This window comes from Mastacembelus armatus, chromosome 5 (genome assembly GCF_900324485.2).
Source record: "Mastacembelus armatus chromosome 5, fMasArm1.2, whole genome shotgun sequence".
NCBI lineage: Eukaryota > Metazoa > Chordata > Actinopteri > Synbranchiformes > Mastacembelidae > Mastacembelus > Mastacembelus armatus.
In genome coordinates, this window is record NC_046637.1 from 11664741 (window position 1) to 11674584 (window position 9844).

General features: G+C 39.3%; 1 protein-coding gene across 3 annotated transcripts in view; it reads right to left on the minus strand.

The window, feature by feature from the left end:
- sema3fa (sema domain, immunoglobulin domain (Ig), short basic domain, secreted, (semaphorin) 3Fa) overlaps positions 1-8099 on the minus strand; it is a 44336-nt gene extending 36237 nt beyond the window's left edge. For 2 of the 3 annotated variants that reach the window (XM_026305979.1, XM_026305976.1), the window contains exons 1-2: positions 7609-7916; positions 5923-6076 (exon numbers count right to left, since the gene is read on the minus strand). In XM_026305979.1, the coding sequence (XP_026161764.1) occupies positions 5923-6034 (112 nt within the window). In that variant the 5' untranslated portion in view covers positions 6035-6076; positions 7609-7916. Of the gene's footprint in view, positions 1-5922; positions 6077-7608; positions 7917-8010 lie in introns of those variants that run through there. The other variant, XM_026305977.1, reaches the window with a different exon arrangement.
- Positions 8100-9844: the final 1745 nt, after the last annotated feature.

The window sequence follows — 9844 nt, forward strand, 5'->3', positions numbered from 1 at the left end:
CTAACACTCACCTACACACACACATCCATCATAGTGTGACTGTTTTTCACTCCCTGCTGAGTGTTGGCCCGTTTTACAGAGCAGACAGGGAACTGGAGGGGCTATTTATTGAGCCTGCCAAAGCATCCCCTATGTGGATTAAACTGTCATTTACATACTGAAGATCACTGAAAAAATTGTTTATGAAACTCCACTACTAGAAACCTAAAAATGTTGGAGACTTAGAAATAGGATGAGCTATGTCAACTCCTCCTCATTTTTACATAGACAATATTGACATAAGAAACACTCCCAAGGCTCCAATGAACAAGTTATCTGGAAAAGTCCAAGTTCTTTGGTAACTTCTAAAATACAACCCTTGTGTATATTAGAGGTAAGGAGAAAAGTGTGTAAGGTAAATATGATTTCCAAGGAACATTTATAGTTAGAAAGATACAATCACCATGTTTAGAATTTGGTTTTCTGCAAGGCTAGCAGCAAGCAGAAGCTACTCATTATGCTTTGTAGAAACATGCAGCAGTTTAGTTTTAGATTTTGGATTGTAGAGAAGGCTAACAAGTCTAAAAAGGTCAAAGCAAAGACGGTTCTACCACCTCATAGTAACATGCATTCTGCTGGTTATCTGAGAAGTGAGGAACTTAAACCTCCCAGGAAACAGCCAGACAAGAACAAATAAATTTAGCAAAGCACATCACTGTATTTCATGTTATTGTGGAGGAAAAGTGTACAAACTCCATAAGATGAGACAGATTGAATTACTTTACTGTATGGTAGTAGCACATTCTTGTGACTCGAAGTTCAACTTCTGGTCCTGAACGAAACCTTTACACTGTTGTCAAACTACAGCATTTATTCATTACTCAACTCTATAGTAAACAGGTCGGCTTCTACTGCACAAATCTGGAGCTTTTCTGCACCTTACCATCAAGCGTATTATGAAGAAGAACAGAGTAGTAGATCTGTTCCACCCTGGTACAAAAAAAAAAAAAAAAAAAAAAAAAAAAATCTATGGTTAAAATGTCTAATAGCTAAAGACTGGAATAGTAAATAGAGCTACTGTAGTTTCATTTGGATGATGTGCATTTTTAAAATCACAGGGGGAGATTCCTGCATCAATAAGTGCTTTAGCATGGCTCTGCATGCCAGCTCAAAATAAATATTCAAATCAGGGAGAACTGTTTTAAATCTAATGCCTTTCATTTGGAGCAATGATTTATATGTTCTAAATGAAATCATTAAATAGTGGGGAGCCAGCAATTTATGGGGTAAAAATGACTAAAATGGGCTACACAGTGGAGACAAATTATTGCCTTTCACATATGAGATCTAACTTACTACTGCACTTGTTACATGTTAACTGAGCTGGTATGTAAAACCTTTATCTGACATAAGACGCATATGTCCACCCACTCTTCCTTTACACATTCCCCTGCTCCCTACCCATTGTGCCATTTTCTCAAGGAAACGCTGGGTACCTTCGGACACCCCTCTCTCCCCTTTTGCCTCTGTATGTGCTAAAGCAGTGGGTCCCTGCTGTGGGTGGCACGCATGGTGCTTCCCTCCCTCAGCTCTCAGTGCCAACCTCGTATGAACACACCAATAAAGGAGTGTGTGAATGTAGAGTAAAGAGGAGGCAGAGGAGGACAGTGAGGCAGAGGAGGAGAGGAAGATGAAAAGAGAAAGAAACAGACAGGAAGGACACTATATTTAGCACAGGGGCTGTCGCCTTCTGTTTTTCTCTTCTGAATACTCATAGTTTGACAGCATGTATCCTGCAGAGCAGAGGTTGCTGGGATGCACTACCCCCACCCCTCCTCCATCAGCAGCATCTCTAGAGGAAAAGTAGCTAAGTATTGTAATAATTGCTGCGGGCTTGCGTGTCACAGCCACCTCACATTACAGTCTGGAATCACTTTTCAGTGCCCTGGCATTTTTCAATGGATATAATAGTGAAGAGGAGCAGTTTGGAACTATTTTATTGTTTTTTACAACAGGTAGATTTTAGCCAGAGCAAAAATCTTATTTGCTTTTGTGAAAAAAAAAAAAAAAATGCCATTATGTTTAACAAGGTAATGGATTGTAATATGGTTAATTAATGACATTAATGACAGTTCTGTAGGTGAACAGGAGGAGGGTTTCAGTGTACTTGCAGACTGAAGGCATTTCCTATCTCCCTGATGATTAGCCAGAATAGCTGTTTTCACCTTTATTTTAAAAAGGCAGATCAAAATGACCGAAGCAGTTAGCAGATGTGCCTTTAAAAGACTAGTTGTGGGGAACTGATTATGTATGTTTTTTTCTGTTTTTTACATAAGAAAAGTACCTGGTTTTCACTAGCCGGAGTAAAGCTTAATCCTGAGTAGGCAGAGGTCATCCGCTCGCAGACAGGTTAGCTGTGGAAAATCTCTCAGCAGCTAATTGATTGCTAAGGCTTGACTGCAGCTCAATATGACTGAGGCAGAGAGGTCCGTCTCCAGTGTCACAATTGTATAAGCTATAATATGAGAAGTGAGCAGACTGAGTGAAGAGAAAGGATGTAAATTTTGCTTGGTATCGCTAAATTTTGGTATCAGGACAATCTTGGGAAAGCTATAATTTCTCATGGCAAGAGATAGATGATTATGACTACAATACTTCACCAGAGAAGTCAAAAGGACACTAACAGTAGGCCTGTGGGACCACCTGCTTAGAGGGATATCACAGTGATATAAAAAAACAAACAAACAAACAAACAAACAAAAAACAAAACATAGGACTCCTTTCATATACTATAAGTACATAGAGTAAATCCACCTATAGAACATAATCTGTGGAAGGTGAGGTCTATTGTTGTGGAATGAGCAATAAAATAAGCAGTGCTAAAAGTTCAAACTGAGGAGATACTACTTATTATAAAGAATAAACTAGCCATTTCTAATTTTAATGGTGAAAACTCTCAGGAGAGGTGAACTGATAGCAAAGTCTTTGTTCATGCGTGACAATCACTTACCCATTGTTTGGGACAAAAAGACAATTAGACTGCAAAGGCTGAAGTTACTTTAAGATTGTCCCTGAGAATTAGTCCAATTACAGGAGTGCCTGCATGACTTTTATCTCCGGGCTTTCTTCCCAGAGCTAACCTTGTACCCAGGTGTTTCCACCAAGCACTAAAGACGCTGAAGAAAAACAAAGTTAAACACTTTCAAATGTGCCTGAGGATTAGACTAACAAGCTATTACTTGTTAATATGGTGGCACTCTCTCACAGTTTGAGGGCAGATAACCTCGGGTGTGACTGGCTCCTGTTTGAGGGGTCACAACCTTGCAGAGCCCTGTGCACTAAAATAGCATGTGATTATAGACTTTGTTTAAAAGTAAACATAGGAGTTCTTAGCAGTTGATCGAAGCCAGCCTTGTTCAGTTTTTATGAGAAATAATACAACTACCTAACTGCACAAACATGACCTTTTATTTTCTTCTACCTTTACTGCAGCTAATAACTGACAGTCTTATTTGAAATTTTATTTTCATAACCTCAACTACACTTCTGATTTATTGTGCTAATGAAATATGGGTTATATTTCAGAATATGGCCTGCTGAGGGCGTGTTTAATTCAATTTTTCTTTCAGAAAACACCGTATTTAGTTTGAGCAATGCACTGTAACTTAGAGGTAAGTACTGTGCACTATTTTCCAACTCTTTTGAAGCTTGGGTTGATGATCTATGTATATATCTACCTACAAGCTTTGGAAAGACATTCCTTTGGTCTTAGCATTCATTTGCTCTCTTGGTCTTAATAACAGTTAATAACTCAGCCTGCACTGACACATTCAGTAGCAACTTTAGAAAGCTCAGAAGGCAAAATTATTATCTTAGACTTTATGTCTGTCTATACCATAAATCTTAATTTTATTTATTACAGGATTGTTATTTTTTCCCCCAGAGACAAGGTTTCTTCAGACATGGAACTTAAACGTTAAAAATAAAGATCCATGTGTATATAGTATATATAATATATAGTGTAGATAGACATAGAAATAGATATAGATAATGTATATAAAATCACTCAAAAACTGCTTAGTTTTGAACAAATATCAGAGTTCGGCTAGTTGTGCCAGAAATTAAACTTAATCTGACACTGTGTCACTGCCATTTTATGCAAGGGATCTTATTTGGCTTTTAGCATGAAAACAGTTTGTTTAGTTATGCAGAGTTTCAGAAAAGTATGGCATAAATTATACATATCTCATCACAAAATTATAAACTGCTAAAAGGTAACCTGTGGCACTGTATGTAGAATGATACTGCAAGAACAGTATTTATAACAAATGTATTCTTTAAAAAAAAAGTGTGTGTGTGTGTGTGTGTGTGTTGCATTGATACAGGGCAAAGATTCAAAAAACAAAAACGAAGTGTGGGTTCTCTTTTGTCGGCATTTTGAATTTCAGCCAAAAGCAGCAAAATATTCTCTACCAGCTTCATAAAATGCAAATAATCAGCAGAAAGTGATACTGTGTAACCTTTATGGATAAACATAGGAGGGGTCATAGACAGAAGCACATTCAACACTGCAATAAAAGAAAATACTGGTACTCTTGGCAGTTTATATATATAGCTTGTCTCCTTTGTTTCACATTAAAATTGAAAAGCTTATTATCTGGATTATATTATCAGGAGGTGGTTTTTACAATTTTTATGTCAGCACTCAACAGATATTATGAAACCTAAAGCCTGCTATTTGGTTAAGTACACTGGCACATAAAAAATTAATAAAAGCACATTGCAGAGCTCCCAGGAGGATGGTGTAAAACCAATACAGTTAGACAATGTAGGTGCATTTCTAGTCTATCTGAAGTTGCTTTGTGAGGCACAAAGTAACCTCCAAAACTAATTAAAAACAAAAAGAAACTCAATTAGAAGAAACAGAAAATAAACAAACTCTTTTCTACCAAGTAAATATGAGACCAGTCAAGTGTGAAATCCAACTCGATTAGAGACAGAGAGAAAGAGATGGGATTGAAAAACAAAGAGAGAAAACAAGTAGGCTAAGCAAAAATATCTGAAGAGGGTAAAACTTCACTGACATAGCCTTTCAGTTTTAATATCTATGTCCATCAGCTTGGCAAAAGAAAAAAAAGGCTATGCCTGTTTTTGACAAAACTGCAGTAAATTACTTGACAGATCACATATAAAAATAAGTATTAAATAAGTATTAATTTCAACATTATTTGCAGAGAAACTCCTTGTTCCTATTGCCGTTTCTGAAAATCCACACCAAAACTTTTCACACAGACCTAAGATTGAAAGTGTGGTGATCTCATAGAAGACAGGGACCTGAACACATCAGAAGCGTATTAAAATCTTTTTAAGAGGGTGATACCATAAACCTCGAGAGTCTTACATTGACACGATGACTACACCGGCACTGGAATGACAGAGCGCTGGAGACTAAACCACTAGGACCTATTTTAACAGAACAGTTCAATACACACAGGGTCTCATGTGGCACTGGCAAACATTCATAACATGCTGGATCTGCGCCCTGAGTTTGTGCCCAGCCAAGTGTTAAAACTGACTTGATTTCAAAAGGGAGCTGAGGTCACACAAAGGCCTGTTTGGGGAACTAATGTCAGCCATGCGATTAAATGATGATATTTTCTCTGGTCGCAAATAGTCAGGACAATTGGCAGCGCATCTCCCTTTCATCACGCCTCTCTCACGCTATCACACAATAAAATTCTCTGTTAGGCAAAGATGGAACAAATGTCAGGCTTGTCAATCCCTAAATTCAGCTGGTGTCAATAGTTGACCCATTTCAGTTATCGCAAGAGACCAAGAAACCAAATATAGAGGATGGAGGTGTTAAACCAGTAATCATATCTAAAGGTCTACAGAGTCAGAGAACGATAGATTGCAGATACAGCAGTGTTTTGAGTTTCTTACCTTTGAAGGACAGAAAGATCCGTGGAGCGGAGAGGGCCTCGTTGGAGGGGGGTAGCCCCCCGGACGATAAGGCCAGCAGGGCGAGCAGCCAGCACACTTTGTCCCACAACATTGTCCCTCTGTTTGTTAACAGGGGAGATGGAGAGTCCAGGAGCTGAAGGACAAAGAGGGATGAACGTCAAACAATAAGCAAGCACTTCCACCTTACAAAGCAACCAACGCTCCATCTCTGAGCTGCAGTAACAGATCAGTTTTGCTTCTTTATAGACAGTGCTCCATAGCGCAGTCTTATAATAGCTTTTTGGTGCTGTAGTCATAAATAGCCTACACTGATAATACAAAAAAAAAAAAAAAAAATCAAGCAGTGACTGAGACACAAAGCTAAAAGTCTGTTGTTTATGCAGTCTTTTGTGCATATCTGTGTGGGAAATCATACTGTTTAAAATTCTTGGCCAGTCAGTTTTAGTTGACTGTACAAAATAGGCCCTAGTTTGGCCAAGTAACTTAATCTGAACCATAACCTGATGGTGTGGAAAGAAACGGTTCAGAAATCAGTTTTCATCAACGCCACTGAATTTGATGAATCTCTAACATGCCCTTCCTAACTACCCATAGTTATACTTGCAGGGGGTTTGCCTCTGTGTATTATGAGGGTAACCGTGAATGTGCTGAGTCTCCCTCCAGCTGGGAGATCCACCACTGATGCTGCCAGCATTTCTGCTGACCTTAACTTTTCACAATAATGAAGCAAAACATATTTGTGAAAAAGGCAATTAACCTCTCCAAGAGTTGAGCACATTTTATTATTAGTTTACTGCAAGAGTTGAATTTTATCAACAGGCCTATTATATGGACTTAGCTTGTTCAGTCTGGGCGCACTGGCAGTGCAAAGATTAAACGACAGAGCGCACAAAAGAAAGATATTAATATCCCCACACAACGACCTGAGGACTCTCCAAGTTATCAGCATGCGGACGAAGGGACACAACTGTACGAAATACCAGCACAAAAAAAAGAAAAAGAAATTGTAGAAGGACTACAGAAACCAGTAGAAAACAACTTCACCGCGGTGTTTTGCTGTAATTATCCATGCACGCCACTGATCTCCTTGTAAACGTGGATCTGAGTCCGAGGTCAAACTGGCAGTCGGGGTTTAAGATCAAGTTCCACATTGAGCCCTGAGGCAGGAGTCCAAAGCGGTCCCGTTAACCAAAATAAAGCGTGGATGGACTTTGAGTTATGAGGACATGAACATAAACCACGTGTGCTTTATAAGGGTATTTAGTATTTTAAACGGTCTAAAGAAGCACTGACTGGGCACTACGGATAAAACATTCAATCACTGTGAAGGGCAGAATTAGAAGATACAGCATCACATGCAATAAAAACTTTCAGTGCCTCTAAACTAAACCCACTAAACACACACGCACGCATACACACACTATTTGAAAACAGTATTTGATATATATACTAATTCATTTATACCTCCCACGCGCGCCCGATAACGCAAACGAACCGGAGTCTCCTGGTTGAATTAAACTCTTCCAAATATTCAGAACCAAATAATTTGACCGGATTGATTTTTGTCGACTCCACCAAACGTGCCTTGCTACTGATTTACACAATAGAAATAATTCATTTGACTTGTCATGCATAAAGAAGAACAGCACTTGTATTATGCCCTACCTTCTAGTTAGGTCCAGTGAGTACTGTGATAAAGCTGGTCAACGTTTAAAACCATCCACCCGGATCCTTTAAGCTCCCCAGTCCGCATGCACAAGTATCAGTGTATCCGCCGCAGATTCTGCGCGATTATCCCAGAGCCAAACAAAAGCTTGGATTTAAATTAACTTGACGCAGCCGCTTTAACTTCAAATGATCTCTAAATCGCATCAACAAATTCCGTATTTTCCCCTGAAGGAGGTTAAAAACAAAGTGTTTTTCTTTTTTATCCTGGAGATGAGTGGCGGAGAGGAGATTCAACCGTGCGCGGCGGCGCTTAAGTGTGTAGTGCAGGGAAGCGGCTTCTGCAGGTGGATAGACCGCGGTCTTCCGGCAGTGGACACACCCATGGGGGAGGGAACCCACCTTAGCATCTCTGCGCTCCGTCCCGCCTCAAAATCCAACATGAAACGAGTCTGCGTTGCACCCACTCTCACTCCAGGGCAGGTAAACTCGTTTAAAAAGGGGGAGAACAAACTGTACAGGTCGTGTAAATGTCAGCAACATGAGATGGAGAGAGGACCAGTAAGGAGAAAGAGTTGTCCAAAATGTCCTGCCACAATCAAAGCAAACCAGAATGAATATTATAAAAATATTGTTTTTACAAGATTTAAAAGTTGCAGCAGATATTTGTGCATGCGATCTCTGTGTCTATTATTGTCGCCCAGACGTTAATTGGAGCTATCAAACACTGTAAGGTTCCACTCTCAAATACCACCACGATGACATCGTGGCAGAAGAAACAAACAGCAAAGTACGCTGTAACACAGGACACATGGCAGGGTGTTAGTGTTTAGTGTGTCTGAGGGAAACAATATTTTACTAAGACAAATTCAAAACCTGCTCTGAAGCTGCAGTAAGCGTATTAAACATTGACGTTACAGATCTATAGGTGATGTAAAAGGGAGAACTGTTCTTTAGGCTGTCCAGAAGAAGCCTTTCTTGGGGCTGCTTCAGCTAAAAAGTAGGACTAAGTTCATTTCACAACTCAATTAGCCTGCGACTGCCAGCTACTGAATTTTATTTGCTGACTTGAGCCAGCACCGAGTTTTGCCGAGAAACTTTCAAATGCCCGGTATGAGCCAAGCAATTGTTCAGTATCTGCTGGTATTGGCAGTCTCACACTTTGGAGCAGTGTTTGCTTTCTGAATGAAGAATGAATCACTTACTATATTTTGACTCAGGCAAAGAAGAAAGAAAAACAAGTCCACAATGGTTTCAGATGAGAAGAAAGATTTTTTTTATTTATTTGATGCAAACAGCTGCTGCATAATTCCTCAGCACAACAGGATTTCATCTGCAGAGACACATAAGAAACAGTTGAAAAGTGGCCAGATGCAGATAAGGTAGATTTCCTCCAACACCTCAACGACCTGACAGAGGATCACTGGCTCTCGCCTCAGATAGGCATCAGATATTCATGGGCAAATGGAGCCTTAAATCTTTTAATCTCACTCGATCCCTTGCCTGATCACACTGGCTTATTTCGCTTCTTATCCAGTCAGTGCACAACACAGCTGATGCCCAATGTGCATGCTCATTATTCTGTAAATTATAAATACAGCAGCTTAGGTTTCATGCAGTCTTAGGGACATTACAATTGTAAGAATCTATAAAATCAGATCAGAATTTCAAGGATACAAAGACTTTATTTCACCTAATCATGGGTGACTGAGTTGATTGAGTTTGTTAACTAACTGGTAAGATGCTGTTATAGTGACAAACCATAAATCCTATAGTACAAAAAAAACCGACAGGGTGATAATTTTATTGAAATTTACATATAAAATGCCAAAGTAGCTGACATATGTCACGCAATATTTATGTGTCATTGTTATTTTTTTCCACACTGTGTGTCTTTTTGAGAACTTTATTGGGGGTAACAAGTTGTATTCATTACAAGAACATGTGAAGCAACTTCATGCTGTTTGCAGTGAACATAAAGACAGTGGATATCTAGCTGTGACTTTGAGTTTTCTGTCCTTTGAATGATGTCTTGGAAAGACATTATTACATTAGTTCATGCAAAAGAGGCTCCACAGTTTGACTCCAGGCGCTGATATTTAGAGCAGAGAAAGGAGGAGAGCTCAGCATCAGCATTTGCCATTAAAAGTGTTATATTTCCCTTGATACCAGCAAAGAGCTCTGGGACACAATTACCCCCACACTTACAAGCTGATGCAAACAAGGTGGAAGATAT